The following is a 19,020-nucleotide window of genomic DNA, read 5'->3' as shown; positions in this document are numbered from 1 at the left end:
AGAAAAAAAGATTGGAAAAAAAAAAGAACAGGGTCTCAAAGACCTGTGAGAAAATATTAAAAGCTTTAACATTCATGTCACTGGGGCCCAGAAAGAAGGAGAAAGAGATTGGTGTAGAAAAGATATTTGAAAAAATGGTTGAAACTTTCCCAAATTCAATGAAACACATAAATTTACAACTTCACAAAACTCAATCCTTAAAAAGGAGAAACCAAAAAACCAAAAAAACCCCACCCACACCCAACCTCATTATAATCAAACTGCTGAAAACCAAAGAAAAAAATTTTTTTTTTTTTTTTTTTTGCAGGCCTCTCACTGTTGTGGCCTCTCCCATTGCGGAGCACAGGCTGCGGACGCGCAGGCTCAGCGGCCACGGCTCACGGGCCCAGCTGCTCTGCAGCATGTGGGATCTTCCCGGACCGGGGCACGAACCCGTGTCCCCAGCATTGGCAGGCGGACTCTTAACCACTGCGCCACCAGGAAAACCCAGAAAAAATATTTTTAAAAAAGCAGCAGAGAAAAACGATATATTACATTTGGATGAAAATTATTCAAAAGACTGCAGATTTTACATCAGAAATCATGGAGCCAGAACAGAGTAGAAATGTCAACCCAGAATTCTACGTCCACCAAACATATCCTTCAAGAATAAAGGCAAAATAAAAAGTATTCTCAAATGAAGGAAACTAGAAAATTATTTGCCAGCAAATCTGCTCTAAACAGATGCTAAAGTTCTTCACCCTTAAGGGAAATGATGCCACAGTGAACTTTAGAAATAAAAGAAGATCAAAAAATGATAAATATAATAGGCTATTTTCCCCCTCTTAAGTTCTTTAAAGCATACATAAATACTAAGACAAAATATTATCATTGTGTGTCTGGGGGGCAGAGTTTCAATGTATGCAGACATAATACATATGACTATGATAATCTAATCAGAGGAGGGTATAGGGGACTTGTATGGTTACAAGTCTTCTACATTTTAACTGAAGTGGTAACCTATCTCTAGGTAGATTGTGAAAAATTGTACTAAAAAATAATCCAAAGTATTATAGTAAAAAATAGATAAATTAAAGTGTGATACTAAAAATGGTGGATTATTCAAATAATCTAAAAGAATAAGAAATGAGGAACAGGGCAACAAAAACCAAATGTAAAAACAGAAAAATAATAAAATGTCAGATCTAATTTCAATGATATCAACCATATCAAGTATAAAGTTGTCTAAATTTACTAACTGAAGGAGAGAGATCATCAGACTAGAAAAATACAAGGTCAAACTGTATGCTATCCACAAGGTACCCACTTCAAATATAACAACATATTTATATTAAAAGTAAAATGATGGTAAAAGATACCATGCAAACACTAATCAAAAGAAAGCTGGACTGGCTATAGTAATATCAGAAAAAAGGAGGCTGCAGAACAAGAAAAATTATCCGGGATAAAAAGAAATAATACATAATGATAAAAGGGTCAGTTAATCAATAATACACGGCAATCTTAAATGCATATGCATCCAACAAGTGAGCTCCAAAATACAGGAAGCTAAAACTGATAGAAATGAAGAAACAAGTAGATGGAATATTAGCAACGATATGGAAGATATGAACAACACTCTCAAACAACTCAACCTGACATTTAAAGAAGTCTCCATCCCATAATATGTCAATTGCACAGGGAACATTCACATAGACCATATTTATGCCATAAAACAAATTGTAATAAATTTAAAGCACCTGGAATCAGATAACGTATGCTCTCTGAACGTAATGGAATTAAGTTAAAAATTAAAAAACAAATAACAAAAAGAAAGCTTAAAAATTCTCAAGTATTTGGAAATCAAACAATACATTTTTAAAATAACCTATGGTTCAAAAAAGTCTCAAGAGAAACCAGAAAATATTTTAAAGGAAATGAAAGTAAAAATACACCATATCAAAATTTGTGCTATGCAGCTAAAGCAGTACTTAATGGAAAATATATAGCATTAAAATGCATAGATTAGAAAAGAAAAAAAATCTAAAACCAGTAACTTAAGCTTCCCTCTTATATCAGAAAAAGAAGAGCAATTTAGGTCAAAAGCAAGCAAAAGAAAAGAAACAGTTAATATTAAATGAGAAATCAATGAAATTGAAAATCAAGCAACCAAACAAAACAAAAACCAAAAAAATAAAAAAGGAGAAAAGCAATAAAAGGCTTGTTCTTAGATAGGATCTACAAAATTTATCAAACTGTAGCTAAACAAAGAAGGTACAAATTACCAATATAAGGAATGATAGAGAAAATTATCACAGACCCTGCAGACATTAATAGGATGTTAAGGGAATGCTACAAACAACCTTATGCCCATAAATTTGGCAACTTAGTTGAAATGGACCAATTTCTTGAAAGACAGAAACTACCAAAACTCACTTGAGAATAGATAACTTGGATGTCCTATAAGTATCTTAAAATTGAATTCATAGATAAGATCTTCCAACAAAGATCAAAGAAGATCTAAATAAATGGAGAGATATACTGTGTTCATGGATTAGAAGACCTACTAAGTTGTCAATTCTTCCCAAATTTTGATCTATAGATTCTGCAGTCCCTACCGAAATCTTAGCAGAATCTTCTGTGGATATTCTAAAATTTATATTGAGAAGTAAAAACTAGACAAAACAATTTTGAAAAAGAAGAAAAAAGTTGGAAGAGAGATACTGTTCAATACCCAGTTAACAATTGCATCAAATTAATTTTCTTCAAACAACACCCTCAAGATAACATCTTTTTGATTCAAAAACAGGACAATGTTGTGGCTTCAGTCCACAATGTTTGCTTTTGAAGATCATAGCTCCCATAGTTTCTCAAGTGGAAACTGAATTATTATAGCACCCAGCACTCCAAGTTTTGATAGTGTTTGTTCTTTTGCTATTGTCTAGAGAGGATAAATATTTGGTGCTCTTCTGTATTTTTGAAAAATACAGACTTCTAACATGATAATACATGTTCACTGTAGTCTGCATGGAAGGATGGAATTTGGATATATAGCAGTGGAGCATTTCAAAGAGTTGTGGTATTTTCCTCTTTACACACACACACACACACACACACACGCACACACACAATTAGATAAAAACAGACAAAGAAAGGTGGGTGTTCCTCTCAGTTATTACTGTTGCTGAAATAAACCTGATTTATCTGACTCCTATAAAAATGAAAACTTAAAACATTTTTTAAAAGCAGAGTTATATTAGGTATAGGTCTGATCTACTTACCAAGTTGTTAAACAATCCCAATACTTTCCCTGTGAAATGTTTAGATAGAATCCAATTACATTTAATGTTATCACTAGCCCTTGAAATTCTGATTAGCTAAGGAAACATCAAGTGTCAGTAGCTCCAAAAGTTAATTATGTTCTAACTTGTTCAAATTTTACATATTCTTCCAGTTCCCTAAATTACTGACTCTTCCCTCAGCTGAGATAGTATGTGAAAAGCATTTAGCACAGGCTCAGGTCCTTAGTAAGTGCTCCATATTAGGTATTATCATTATCAAGCAAGTATCTCTGGGGAAGGAAGAACACACTAGCAAATAAGTACGATACTTATTTGATACTTCAAAATGATCACCTTAACCTATTTACTGAAACCTCTCAGTATAAGATTACCAAAATCATTGAAAAAAAAGCCAAGAATGAAAAATGTTAATATTTCCTACTTAGTAAGGTTGCTACCATAACTTCTTGCTAATGCTTCAACACTTTTACAAACAAATAGCAAACATTTAGGGGTTATGGCTCATTAAAACCATTTTCTACCTCAATCTCTCCTGAAATGGAAGTTTGTCTTGAAAAAGATCACTGAAAGGTATGGAATCTTAAAAGCAGAAATATTCATCAACAGTTCCAGTATTATTGAAATATGACTGGACCCAAAAGAAAGGGTACATTTATTTGCTAGAATATAAGAAGTATATCAGCCTCCGCTGGATAAATGGAGTTATAGGAATACATTATAGATGTCCTCCTAGGTAGAACAAAAGTATATAAATCGCAAATCAAAACAATAAAGACATAACTACTACTATGTGGGACATGACCAAGTATATTCACAATTGTTTGGGAAGATCAAAGCTTTTTTTTCTGAGAGGGAAACAATAGCAACAACAACAACAACAAAATTGGGCTATTATGTTAGCTGAAGTTAATTGGTCCAGCTGGACAAAAGTAAAAGGTGGACTTCTTTTTCTATTGAAATTTTTAAAATAAAATTTTATTATCATTAATTATTATTATTTGTACAATATTATATTTTGACTTCTACAGCACGCCCACCACCGAAGGTTTAGTTTCCATTCATTACCAGATCTTTGATCCCCTTTACCCATTTCACCCTCCTCCCACACCCCCATCCCCTCCCCTCTGGTAACTACTACTCTGCTCTCTGTATCTACATGTTTGCTTTGTTTTGTTTTGTTTATTATTTATCTATCTATCTATTTATTTAATATTTCACATTGGAGCGAAAGCATACAGTATTTGTTTTTTTCCATCTGACTTATTTCACTTAGCATAACACCCTCAAGGTCCATCCATGTTGTTACGAGTGGCAAGATTTCATCTTTTTTATGGCTGAGTAGTATTTCATCTCACATATACACCACATCTTTAGCCCTTCATCTGTTGAGAGACATTTGGGTTACTTCCATATTGTTGGATAGTATAAATAATGCTGTGATGAACATAGGGATGCACATATCTTTTCTAATTAGTGTTTTTGTTTTCTTCAGATAAATACCCAGAAGTGGAATGGCTGGATCATATGGTAGTACTCTTCTTACTTTTTTGAGGAATCTCCATACTGTTCTCCATAGTGGCTGTACCAATGTACATTCCCACCAACAATATATGAGGCTTCCAAAAGATAGACTTCTAAACTTTCAGAAACCTCCCATATTGTCAATGTCCAATGTGTATTCTCACATTAAATGTCTACGCAAACTGTTTGCCACCTACTTGTTAAGTATTTAGAAAACGAACTAGCTGCCATCCTATACTTCTTAAAGGTACTTAAACATCTGTTTTAGTTGCAAACTAATGCACATATTTATCACTTATCTAGATTCTATAATTTTTCTTCTGGATTAATGTAGATTATCAGAGCAAGAGTACCCAGGGCTTAATTTTAGTCCACCAAAGAAAAGCTTGATAATCTCATCTCCCAATCAACAAAATAATTAAATGTAAGTTTAGTTCCCAGAAAAGTTTGTTTTTCTGAGTATGATTTGCTTGATTGAAAAATAAGAACTGTGTGACACAGCTTTTCTTTTTTACCTTGGTTATCGCAAAGCTGTGAGCTTAATTCAGGACCCAACTGCAAGGATTAGCTTGTCTCAAGTACCTAATAGTAACTACCTCTTTAATATCCCTAGGTGGTCTTATCAGATTTTATCCTATTTTATGTTATATTCAAGCTGCACATGCTTCAAATCCTTTTAGAATTGTTCAGTAAATAAATGCTATAGAAATCCATATGTCAGGATCATTTGCTGAGCAGTAAAGAAATTTGTTCACCAGAATTTTAATTTGTAGAATAATTTTCATAAATGTTACAAACAAAAAATTTAATAATATGGTTTTTACACATAGTGGTTAATTCTACTTTAAAAAATTTACATGCCTCAACCATTTTTACTTTAAGTACCCGTCATATCAATTACTTTTTCAGTAGTAAAGTAACAACTACTCAAAATAGTGATGTAACACAGAACTGAACGTTTCCTGATGGTTTCCCTGTGCTATTTCTAACATGCTAAAACCTCCAAAAAGATTGGCCCAGTGATAGAAGGCCCATAGTAATGTGACCTTGAAAATAACACAATCAATGATCATCCTCACACTAGGACAGAGTGAAGTCCTTGGCTTCTAGGAGGCAACAACTTGAGGAAAGGTAAGGCTGGATGAGCCTCCAGTATCCTCCCGGCCCAATCTCCATGGGATTTATCTACTAACCAGGAGATTCCAGGAATAGCACCACTCTTTTAAAAGCCCCAATCAGCCCAGGACCCAGAAATGTATCCATATCATTTAAGGTGGTTGCACACCCAGCAGGGAATAAGACATCACCAACACAAACCTATCCCTGCATGTTTCACTAACCTATAATAATAAAACCCTGTGTTTTATGGGAATAAAAAATTTGGACTTCACTTACTTATGGCAGGGTTTTGTTCTATTTGCTAAAAATTGATTAAAAATTAAGCAAAAGTCATCTGGGGTTTTTACTTTGTTTACTACTGTCTCCAATGCTCAACTACCCTGACATTAGTTGGAGAAGGAAGTGATTATCCATATTTATTTTAGCTAATTAGTTAAGTAAAACATTTTTCAATACTATAAAAGTTTACTAGCTGTGTTAAAAAGGTACACAGATAAATAAATCCACTGACTGATAGAGATCATTTGTGAGAAATATTTTCCTTACGTTATGATGATCCCGTTATCAATAGAAAATGAGTCAGAAGGTAATCCAGCAATATTCCAGGCTCGAATTGTCACTGCTTCTCCCAGAATACTCATAAGGGAATAATCATCTGAGCAGGGGATACCTCTTCCTTTGCACAAATTTGTCCACTCCTTGATTTGGTTCTTTAAGACATACACAGAAAGATATAAAAATGAGGTTGGAGGTTACCAAATGGATACCTTGTAAACTCCTCAACTATGCTCTGAGTCTACAAAGCATTGTTGAAACTCTACCTCAAAAATGATTTGTGTTCATCATATTTTTCAAAATAAAATCATAATTTAGAAGCTCTACTATGTATTCAAATGAAAATTATATATAATGTTAAGATAAAATTTAGATAGATCACTTACTAGTGAAATCAGAACTTTGTATCTGGAAAAAATAATTGCCAATTATGATTCCAAAGCTTCTGTTAACAAATACATGGAGATCACCATGTTTTTCTACACATTTTCTTTAAATTATAAGTATCAGCACACCTTACTACAATATTGTGGTATAAAAGTAAATCCAATTTGAACCAGTAGGGGACACAGAAAACATTTGTGCCTGGCTCTCACATGTCCTGGGGGAGGGACCAGAGCAGGGTTATTAGGCACCAATAAGGATCAGGGCACATACTGGAGTTTTGGATACCCCACCTGGGGCACAGTTTGCTAGGATGCTCAGGAACCAGAAGCGTACTTCAAGCTTAGGTTCACTCAGAAAATCAGAAATCAAGGTCCAAATTGAGGTTATAGATCAAAGGGTTCATAAACAGTGAAAGACATGACTGGAGAGAAAATAGGTTAGAAAGGGGCAAGGAGAAGGTGGATATATGTGGTGTTGACACCAGTCCGTGGGCAAATGAGGATGCCGTGTGTACCAAGTGGAACTAGCTGAGAGGGCATGGTGGGTACTACCGTCTCCCTCGGGTTCCTGCTGAGTAGGTTGGACCAACACTCCCTTTGGTTTGCACATGAAAGGCTATGACAGTTTGGGGACAGCTGATGATCTTCATGACCTTGATTAGCCGGTTATTCTGTAGAATGCCCCACAGCTGGGTCTGTGTGGTATTCTGTCATGAGTCAATTTAGGTTATGCACCTTTGGCAGGAATATCACAGAAATGATACTGTGTTCTTCTCATTGCATCTCATCAGTGGCACATGATTTCAAACTGTCCATTTATGGATGACATTTTTATTTTGATTAAGGCATTGTCTGCCAGGCTTCTGTCTCATAATTATATGATCTTAGGTATGATTAAAGCTTCCTTGGAAGGTGGGCCATAACACAAAGACACTCCTATAGATGAGAGGCAGAACTCTTTGTTACTTACAGCTCCAAATGAGAGAAAGCTGATACACAGGAGGCTGCACCTGGACACAGAGTAACAGCAAGGTGGAACTGTAGGGGGCAGTTTATAAACATCAAGCAGAGTGGGGTGGAGTTAGCTAGGTTTCCAGGGCTTCCTGATGACTGGGTCCTTTGAATAGTTCCACAGGCACCGGGAAGAAGGGGCCGTCCTTGGGTGTTAGGTATATGGGGGCCTCTGGAAGTTGGATATGTGCCTACTGTAACCCAGGACTATTAGAGCCTGAAAAGGGAAATGGTTCGCGTGAGGGCTTAGCAAACTGCCCACAGAAGGGAATTCAGAGTTGTTAACCATGATTCAAAACTGAGTTAAGACAGCACACTCACGAGTACTTAATGACTATCATCTGGGTTTTTACTTGGTTTGGTTGTTGGCACCAGGACAGATGGCATGGCTATATAGGGTGGAGGAGAAGGCAGCATTTCCAGTTTGATTCTGGCTCCTAGTACACAGTTCCTATGGGCATGTTTTTGATTTTTCGTTGGCCTGAAGACTTTTGTGGGGATGTCTGAAGGTTTTCTCAGATACAGCTTGATGCTGGTATGGGCATCGTAGCCAGTGATACAGGGAAGAAGTAGGGAAAACGAAAGCCATAGTTGCTGTGGAATGCTATCTATAGTTGATAGGTGTAGTATGTTATCACAGATGAACTCTGGCTTAGAAATTTAAGCGGGCAATTATACATCTGTAAGGGTGTAGCAGCAGAGAATAAGTGAAATGAACATGAGGGCCTCTGAACAAGCATCTCAAAAGACAAGCCAAGGATCTTGGCTGGTAATCAGGTGGTAAGATAGTTGGTGGAAATGGAAAACTGACCACTAAGGGCGCCATCTTGGTGAAAGTAACTACCACCACCAAAGCAGTTTTGACTTTGATTATTGGTAGGAAAAGGTCCCTTAGAAAGTTCAAAGTAATTCAACTCCAGGGCTTGTATGTCCTTACAGCTTTGTAGGATTTTGTTTTGGAGATAGGCATGGGCATTACAATCGAATACTGTGGGCCCAGTTATGCTAGGAGAATGGAAATTTTCTACATTTTATTATGAGGAGTGCCAGAAACTCTACAAAGGGGTTGATGAATAATTGACAACTACTCAGACTCAAGCTTAGAGGGAGGGAATCTAGCTACTTACTGCAGGCTCTTGGTATCCAGAGACTTTGATGTTAGGAAAAAACCAAGATTGTTTTAAAGCCTTTTTGTCTTACTTGGGTTTCCCAGTAGCAGACTCTGACATGAAGATTTATCTGAAATGATTTATTAAGGAAGGGATACTAGGAGAAGCAGTATAACGACCAGGAAAAAGCCAGTAAAAGGTGAGAGATCAGCCAAAGTTCTGCACAGGTGGTTACACCTTATTCCTACAGGGGGTGTAAGTTATTCCTTGCATTTGTTCCAACCAGAGGACGGGAGACAGAACTTCAGGCTCTCACCTCTGTCAGTCTTTCATTGAGGCCAGCCTCAGAGGGCAGTAAATTCCCAGCCAATTTTAGCTCTCCAAGCACTGCGCAAAGTGAGTTCTAAGAACCCAAGGGAAGTCTACCAAAAAAGCCACAGGTGCTGGTTGTTGGACGTGAACGCACAGGAAACCAGGTGGGGATCTGGGCAGAGCACTGAAGTTGCCACTATTACCCTCGTGCTTAGAATCGAATGGGAAACTTGATGGGGCGTAAACTACCAGCTGCCCTGACCCAGGAGAAATAGATAAAAGAGATGATTACAGAGCAGGATTCAGAGAATGAATTCAAAGGAAGGAACGATGACGTTAGAGATTAGTTAAGTAAAAGCCTAGGTTGCTACAGTAAAGCAAGGAAGGGATACAATTGCCTTCAAGTCTTCTTAGATGGGACGGGATAAGGTGTCCTCTTGAATCGGGGGTGGGGACAGTGCACAGAAGTTCACAGAAGGAGTTATGAGCTTTGCTTGGAGCTTGTGTCTAGTTTAGTGTTGCTTTGCTTCTGTCCATAAACTTCAAGGTCTCAGTTCAAGCCTCAATGTTTCCTTGAAGCATTTGTGTAGTGGGGTCTAACTGGCAGCGCCCATTCTGGTGGAAGCAGGTGACCGGGGAGTCAAGCAAGATGCAGTGCTTTGGAAGGAGTCGTCAGAGAGGGCTGGGTTGGGAGGAGTGGCCCTGGCTGGTGACTTCCAGCATGGCACTGGAATGCTCAACAGGAGCCAGTGCGGACACCCGGGGGTATGTTGGGAACCAACAGAGGAGTGTAGGAGGCTCTGCAGGTACCACTTCCATCCTTCCAAGTTGACATCGAAGAGTAGAAAGAGGGCTAAATTAGGATTCAGGTGACAACAAGTCTCATTTCTGCTCTGTCATTAACCAGCTGTGTGGTTCTGAGCAGTTTTCTTAATCTTCATAAGCCTCAGTCTCTGAAAATGTCGAGCAAACAAGTCTATGACTAGGTAAATAGTGTCATGTTAAAAGTTAATTATCTGAACTACAAGATGTCAATGCCATAACTGCAGACAGTCATTCAGACACAAATGAAGACAGAAAGCTAAGAAGAATATGAAAGTCATGCACCAGGACAAGGGCTACCAGAACCAAAAGATAAAGACAGAAGCATGATCAATGTGAGGATTTTAAACTAGTTTGGTTAAAAGCAAACAAGCAAACCAAAACAGTGGCCACCAAGAATCAACCCTACTTAAGCGAAAGCCCTGAATTCAAGTGAAGCTCAACTGAGACCACGGGCAAAGTGAATGCTTTGTAAAACTTGATAAAGCCACACACAGAAGTGGGTTTTCATTTACTCTTTCTCTCCTCCGTTGACACCAGAAGCTATTGGCAAGTGTTTCAAATTTCTCTCTTCTCTTTATTTTCACTGCCTTCTTCTCCTTTTAATTTTTCTAAATCTCTCCTCCTGCTTTGACAGGGCCATGTCCTGGGTTGTACTCCTAGAGAGAGTTGAAAAATGTGCTGGGTGTCATTGAGAAAGGGACTGAGCAGTGGAACAAAAAAGCTGGGAGAAGAAGTAGGGGTTAGGAGTTGGATCAAGGAGGCAGAATCCGTCAAAGGGGTGGGAATTCGAAGCAGGGAACCTGCTATTTATTTTCTTAGGAAAGAAGCCACTTATCAATTGGGTTTTAGGTAGGTTCATCTTTTCCTCCCATAAAGTTTCAGTTTCTCAAGTCATTTGGAAATGATTATTGAGATTCATAGAGAGTAGTTGACTAAACACCCCCCAGCTCCCCAAAATATCCTGATACCTTTATACTTGTTTAAGAACTGAAATTTTATCATTAGAGCCTACCATTTCACATTACGTTCTAAAGTAGAACTTTTTGTTTCTAAAACAATTAGAAGAGTATTTGACATAGCACTTTTTTGGCTACCAAGCTAATTTATTGAATAATTAAAATACACAACTAGAAATCACTTGAAAACATTTTTCTCCCTCATACTTACCAAAAAATCCAAACAAACAAACAAACAAAAAACCCCAAGATTAATGTTGATTGTAATGGGAGGGTCAGGAAGAGACCCTAGAGGTCGATGAGTATTCCCTACCTGTCGATAGTTAGATGTAAAGGCCCCGAGGTAAGCGACGACCCCTGAGGAAATGAGGATGTCCCCTGTCAGGTTGATGTACAGCTGCCCCAGCTCCAGAGCTGTTTGGCTCCAGCGAGTTTTCTCACCCCCAAGGCCTCCAATCAACTTTTCAGCTCGTTCTAGCTTTTTGCTACACAGGTCAACCTCAAAAATAAAAGTAAACTTTTATCAACATCTACAAGGAGAATAAGTTAAAAAATTATTTAAATTTCTGCAAGATTTCACCCTCAGGGATAAATTTTTACATTACAAATACGCCTGGAATTTATTTTTTTTAACACTCTAAAAGAAAAATGTGCAATATCTAACTATGAAGACCGGCAAGTCCATGACCTTTTAGAACATTTTTCATAATAAAGTGTGTACTTTAATATAATTTGTGAAATTTGTAACAGATATTTATCATATAATGCAAAGAATAGCTCTATTAAAGGAAATGAGCTACCGTATGAGACACTGAAAGTTAATTAAGTAATAAAGGACATCCTCTTGCAAATATAGACGTTTCCCCTCCATTTTAATAATCTAAATGCATTTTATTTTAAATATTCTATGAACGTTTTCCCCTCATTTAACTTGTGTTTGATTTAATGATAATTTTAAAGGTTAAATGTTTAAAAGTTTTAATAATTTATGCTTACTTACAAAGCACAATTTTCAAGTTGTTAAATTGTGTCAACCTACTCAGACACTTGCAATTAACCTTAAATTAGGACATCAATCAATAGGTGACAGCCTACTTTGTGCAGAAGACTGTCAACCAAGTTTGATTATACATAATTAAGCAATGTTATTTTAAAAAAGAGGAAGGGTAATTATGAATATGGCAAACTTTGGGAAAAGCTATTTCAACCCATGCAATAGCAATATTCCGACAGAATACCTGAATTATTTTGATTAATTTTAAGTGACTTAGCATCATTATTCTTAGAAGATGACAAGATTAAGTAAAGGTTATCTTAAAGTTCAAAATGAAATAATTTACATGAACAGAGGAAGTAAATAACTGATAAAAGCAGAGACATTTAGATTATTTTGGGATAAGAATTTGTCTTATACTTTTTCTTATGCTATTAATATTTATATTAAATGCTTTTAGATTAAAAGATATAAAATACTGTATCAGTTTATCTAAAGATAGGTTTAAAAAAAGCAGAAGGTATGTAATTGGTAATATTTTTGATACTTCCTAAATAAAAACCTTTCTCTCTTAATTTTCCCTCCTTTAATATCTTTTGCTTCCTAGTTTCTTTCTTCACCCATTCTTCTTTCAACAGTATTAAAATGATGAATCAGGCCTTGGACTATAATAAAGTTGCCATCAGAAACCACCAAGTAAAAATATTTTAGCCAAAATTTCTCTTCCAAAAGATTTTTAATACTCATATATGCATGCATTCAATTTACATTACCATAATTTTCCAACATTTTATTATGAAAAGTTATTTCAAACATACAACACAGTTGAAAAATGTTTACAGTGAGCAACCACATACCCATTTTTTAGTTATATTATTTAAACTAAAACTGATCACTTGGAACCCATGCCTAATAATAGGTCACATTTTTAAGATTAGCACAATGTCACATATTGCACACATACAGAATTTGTGCACATATCCTACAGAAAAAAGCAGTCTAGTACAGTGAGAAAGAGCATAGCTATTAGAGTCAGATTGCCTGGGTTTGTATCTTAGCTTAGAAGCTTCATTGACCATGAGTAAGTTGCTTAACTTTTCTGTGCTTCAGTTATTACAAAATGGTTCAAAAAGATTACCTCCCTCAGAAAGCTTTTGTGAGAATCAATGAGATAATATACATTGCTCTCAGAACAACAGTGCCTTGCATATAAGCACGCAATAAATGTTAACTGTTATAAAATGTTTTGACTTTTTTCTGGAACATAATCAGACACTAGCAATTAATTTTTGCAAATGGTATCACTATCTAAGAGCAATGATTTTAGTCTTAAAAACATTTTCAGTGGACACACTATGGTTCTGGGTATTGAGTTCTAATCTCAGCTCTGCCATTAACTCTTTTTTTAAAAAAAATAATTTTTATTGGAGTATAGTTGATTAACAATGTTGTGTTAGTTTCAGGTGTACAGCAAAGAAAATCAGTTATTAACTCTTATATAACCTAAGTCACTTAACATTTTGGTTCTCCATTTTCTCACTTATAATGAAGAATGATGTAAATAATCTAGCTCAATATTCTAGTAATCTACAACAGAGATTATTGACAATTTTTTTCTTTTTGTGGGGTAAAGAGCCAGAAGGTAAATATTTTAGGCTCTGTGGACCTAGAGGCAAAAATGAGGATATTATATAGGTACTTATATAATCATTTAATATATAATCATTTAAAAATGTCAAAACCATTATTAGCTTGTGGGCTGTACAAAAACTGACAATGGTGGACTTGGCCTGTGGTCCACTGTTTGCCAACCACTGACCAGGAAGAAAACAGGATTGCTGTGTTTGTGCCAGCATGAACATCATTTTTATTTAGAATAATTGAGGATTTGCCCATATTTGTCTGTATTATCCTATACCTGGTTTTCCAAGTCAGCCTTCTTTTGTTTATTTAGTTCGAGTGTGTCCTGAAGCTTGGTCAGCTTGTCCTGAACTTCCCGAAGCACTGACTGCTTCTTTCTGAGACCATCCATGGCAATTTTAAGCTCCCCTTCAGCTGCAGCCAGTTTTATCTTTTTGGGAGCTACTATTTTTGCCACTCTGCCAAAAGTAAAATTGGAAAATTAAATACATGTTTAATATTCTAGTGTACTTTCTATCACTGAATTTACTTTTCTAATATCCTTACTATAACTCAAAACACATCTTCATGTATAACCTATACTGATTTCTATATTTTATATTTCATTTAGGAATCAGTCAAATCCGATCTCAGCACATAAAACATGACTATTAAAATAGATATCAAATACACATAATGTTTTCAAATAAGTAATTTTTTTACCCAAAATAAAATATTCAGTTGTCACCAATGTCAATTTCGGTGATTTTGGAAAAGGAGAATAAGCATATACATGTAAAATAGAGGAGTGTTTGTGGAAACTAGCCTAATTCGTTAAGGCTTAATTATGATGAGAAGAAGGGTATTTTATTTACATCATTTTACTCTTTCATTTCTTAAAAATTTTTATTATTTTAAATAATTAAATGGGTTATTTTATTTTCATCTCAAAATAGTTAAAATGATTTTGTGTGTGCCCGCCCACTTCCTCAGTTCCCCAACTCTTTTTTTTCTCTTCCAGTTTTATTAAATACATCTAAGAATGACACTCCTGTCTTTATATTGTACTTTTCTCAAATTTCAGAATATATCCATAACTAAAACCAGCTATCTTATAAAAATGTATGTTGGTAATAAAAGGGATTATGTAGGAAAAAGGATGGATCTAAATTCTTTTATCTGGAAAATGGGATTAAGTCATGTTATATTTCTAAATAAATGATAAAACATTAAATTAAAATTTATCATTAACGTAATATATCATGGTCCAAAATATACATAGTCTGTAATATATACGTACAATGATTCAAACTGTTTATGAGTTTGAAAGACATCCAGTAATAGTTCCTGTTTTGAAGAAATAACCAAAATTTTTTACTCTGTTTTGTATATAAGTATTTCTCATACAATCATCAAAAAAGGCTATTTGTCTAAACAAAGAATAAATGTTAAGGGTGGTTTTCAAAATGTGGTCCAAGACATGTCCCCTCCCCTTCAGGGACTCCAAGAGGTCCTCCTTGTGCAACTAAACATCTGTGTGAGGCTGCATTTTCCTCATATACTTCAATCAAAACAATATATCCCACAACAGATTGAATGAAGAAGCAGATCTGAGAGTCAAGCTGTCTTTTAAAGCACACAGTAAAGAGATGTGCAAAAATATGAAACACCACCACTTTTCTCACAACTTTTTTTGGAAATGTGGATAAAAAAAAGTTACTTATGTAAACATGTGGAGTTTTTTATTGCTATTTAAAAATGAAGTAAATATTTTTTAAAATTCTCAGTTTTAATTTCTAATATGGTAGATAAAAAAGGTTTTGGGGTCTGCAATAATTTTTAAGAATATAAAGGGTTCCTGAGTCCAAAAAGTTGAAGTATCATTGTATTATACTATTTAGTTGGTATAGTCTTGCCTCCAGTAAATATGTCATATAACAGGCATTAGACAGGATTTTCTGAGGACCCTCTCACCTATGTAGCTCTTTATATTATTTAAGTGGCCAAACCTGAAAATAAAACACACCAGTTCATTTTCTTTTTGTTAGTACTTACTTGTCATATGAATCCATTGCTATGACCCATTTGCACAGACCTTCGGCTGCTGTGGAAGCATTTCTAATCTTCTCTGGAACAAAATCTGGATTTGGAATATAATTTTTTCTTATGATGTTCATGTAAGCTGGAGGAATATTGTCCTTGTCATATTCATGAAGTGACTGTAGAAATCGAATGTCACCAAGAAGTCTTTTGGCGGGACCCCAGAAATCCTCAATTTTTTTCCCTGAACCCGTTGGGTCAGGGATTTTGTCAGCTTTGATGCCTTTCAAGATGCATACAGCTTCCATAACAAGCTTGACACCAGCAGGAGGACTCTTCATGGATTTTACCACTGTAATGTCCTTGAAATAATAACATGCTATTATTAAAAAAGAATTGTTTACATATGACTTGTAATCCATTCCTATTTTCAAACTAAGTCATAAGATAGAAACTCACCGTTCATTGGGTAGAAATGGTGAAAGTGAAAGAATTGTGTCAAGAAGTGTTGAGAAGTTTATCCCAAAGGAAAAGTTACAGACAAAAAAGAGTAACGGGAAGATACCCTATATGAGATTACTTATGACATGAAATCTGCTTCAAAGACACAAGAAAGAGAGTTTGGCTGTCACAAAGTAAGAGTTTTGTTGCTTCTGAAAAGCTATAAATGTCATAGATGCAAACAGAAAAACACAGAGAAATTATACATATGAGTGTCTCCTATAAACCAACTATATATAGTTAGCTCTTGTAAACATTTTCCTTTATATTCCTCTATATCTTTTTCATATGTATATGCTATAAACCAGTGTATATGCTGTATTTTAACCAATGGAATCATAGTATACTTAACATACACGCTGTTTTAAAATCTGTTCTATTTCAATCACAATACATAGCGACATCCGCTCATGCTAGTAAACATTTGCATCATTTTTAATGGCTGTATAGATAGCCTTCCAATGCATAGATAAGAACCATAACTCTCATACCCTATCTGTGCCTTTTTCTCTTTTTTACTATTACAGTTGCCGTATTGAATTAAAGTCTTAATGTCTTTTATCGTTTTAAAGCTTTTGACAAATACTGACAAACTGCCCTCCAGAAAGCAGAAGGGTGCCTGCTGCTTTACTACCTACACCCTTAGCAACACTGGTAGGCATTCTGACAGGCCAAAGAAATTTTATTTTGATCTGTATTTCTTTAAATACAAATAAGGAATGATATGTTTATTGACACTTTGTATTCATATGTTTATTGACTATTTGTATTTCCTCCTTTGTGAATTAGTACTTCTTTATACCATTTACTATCTTAACTTAAAGCTTGTTATTGATTTGTAAGAGCTTTTCACATAGAAGCATATTAATATCTTGTTTACCATATAGTTGAAAAGTTTTTCCTCAGCGTTTCTAAAGTTCTGTCCATGGTGTTTATATCAAACAAAATGTGTTGGTTTTTAGGTACTAAAATTCAGTACTTTAAAAATTTTTTATTATTTATGAAAAATACAAAAGAGAGCATATACATTACGAACAATATTGCCTACTGTTTTTTTGTTCCTGATTTCTTATACCAAAGAAATCCTAGGTTCTAGTTTACATTCCAAGATTATTAACATCTGACCTACATTTTCAACCATTTTTATAGTAATATAACTATTTATATTTAAATTTCAATCTGAAATCTATTTTGGAGTAAGGTGTGATGAAAGGATCTAACACTTTCTCCCTTACCTCACCCAAAAGTTTAGCCAAGATTCCCAACACTATTTATTTTTTAAAATTCATCTTTATCTTTCTTAATTGAAATGTTCACTTTCAAACCTTAATTTTTAATAAATTGCAAAGCTTAGACATGCTATTATAAAATATAACATTATAAGCCATATTATGTATCACAAAAAACAACTGACAAACATTGACATAACACTTTATCATATATACTGTAAGGTATATTCCAATTACAAGTGTCTAAATATGAAATAGGTGCACATAGCATCAAAATATGTACTTGGGTCTTATACCCCTGTTGATTAAAGTTGCTCTGCAAAGTTCCTGAAATAACAGTTGTTGTACGGTTGTTTAGAACATTTGGAAGCTTGCTTCTTTTTCAAAATTGTCTTAGTCATGCATGTACATTTCTTTTTTTCCAGGTGAATGAGGGAATCTTTTTGCCAATTTGAAAATGATTTCAATCGCATTAAATGTGGAGACTAATTTGGAAAGACAGACTAGATTGTAGCACACAATATTAAGTACTTTCTTAAGCTATGATGATGTGTCTCCCAGCAAGCCTGTGGCTGTGCTCTTACCTGTGCAGTGAGAGTGTCAAGGGCAGCTAGAGCTGACTCTAATATGGGCAAGGCCCCTGCCAGGTCAGCATCACATTCATCTTTGATGGCTTTGGCAGCCATAGCTTGTTCATTTGCTATTGTTTCATCAGCTTTCACTATTTTTTCAGTTTTGGCAACTTCTACAGACTCCCTCTCAATGATCATCATCATTTCATCAACCTCTTTGCTAGCAACTTTTAATTGAGGATGTAGAGCCTCTAACTCGAATTGCATTGTGGCTACTTGAGATGCAGCAGAATCCAGTTTATCCAAACCCACTTCGTACCTCTTTTTCATTTTCATTACTTCACTGAAAGCAAAGATAAAACAAGGTTAGCTGTCAGGCTCTAGCTCCTCCTTCAAGGAAAAAAATTAAGTGTTCTTGAGCTTTTCAGGCTTGTTCAAGGCATAACTAAAGAAGTGGACCTACTGTATAGCACAGGGAACTATATTCAGTATCTTATAAATAACCTATAATGGAAGAGAATCTGAAAAGTTATAAATATATATAACCGAATCGCTTTGCTTAATACCTGAAACTGACACATTGCAAATCAGGTATACTTCAACTTTTAAAAAGTGGTTTGAAAGTTTTTCACATATATTAACAATTTTGTGAAAAATATAAACTCTAGAACTTTAGATTGTGTGCAATTAAAAGTAGACAGTATGTCTAGGGGGTTTTTGTATTTCCAGTACCTGACACAATATCTAGGCATATAACAAATTCAAAAGATAAATACACTAAGTATACGGCAAGGAACCTCCTTATCCCAAGATGAATGATGTGCCTCTACAATTAGTCACCTTGGGAAGTTTATTCCAACAACATTATTGTTCCTTAAAATCTTTTTATAATCAGTTATTTTAAATAGACTTCAGTGCCCAAAATATATTATTTTGAATGCTGCCAAATGTGGCATATAATTTTAAGGTGTGTTAAGTATCTTGAAATA

General features: G+C 35.1%; 1 protein-coding gene across 1 annotated transcript in view; it reads right to left on the bottom strand.

Annotated features, from left to right (window-relative positions):
• Nucleotides 1–19,020, bottom strand: part of DNAH7 (dynein axonemal heavy chain 7) — a 248,143-nt gene that overhangs the window by 76,094 nt on the left and 153,029 nt on the right. The window contains exons 43-47 of the mRNA XM_089915967.1: nt 18,044–18,374; nt 15,745–16,091; nt 13,988–14,168; nt 11,389–11,574; nt 6,468–6,631 (exon numbers count right to left, since the gene is read on the bottom strand). Coding sequence (XP_089772093.1) covers nt 6,468–6,631; nt 11,389–11,574; nt 13,988–14,168; nt 15,745–16,091; nt 18,044–18,374 — 1,209 coding nt within the window. The remainder of the gene's footprint in view (nt 1–6,467; nt 6,632–11,388; nt 11,575–13,987; nt 14,169–15,744; nt 16,092–18,043; nt 18,375–19,020) is intronic.

Source organism: Delphinapterus leucas, chromosome 8 (assembly GCF_059928025.1).
Source record: "Delphinapterus leucas isolate spDelLeu-1000000601 "Yukka" chromosome 8, BTC_Dleu_Yukka2, whole genome shotgun sequence".
Taxonomy (NCBI): domain Eukaryota; kingdom Metazoa; phylum Chordata; class Mammalia; order Artiodactyla; family Monodontidae; genus Delphinapterus; species Delphinapterus leucas.
This window is presented reverse-complemented; position numbering and strand designations above follow the sequence as displayed.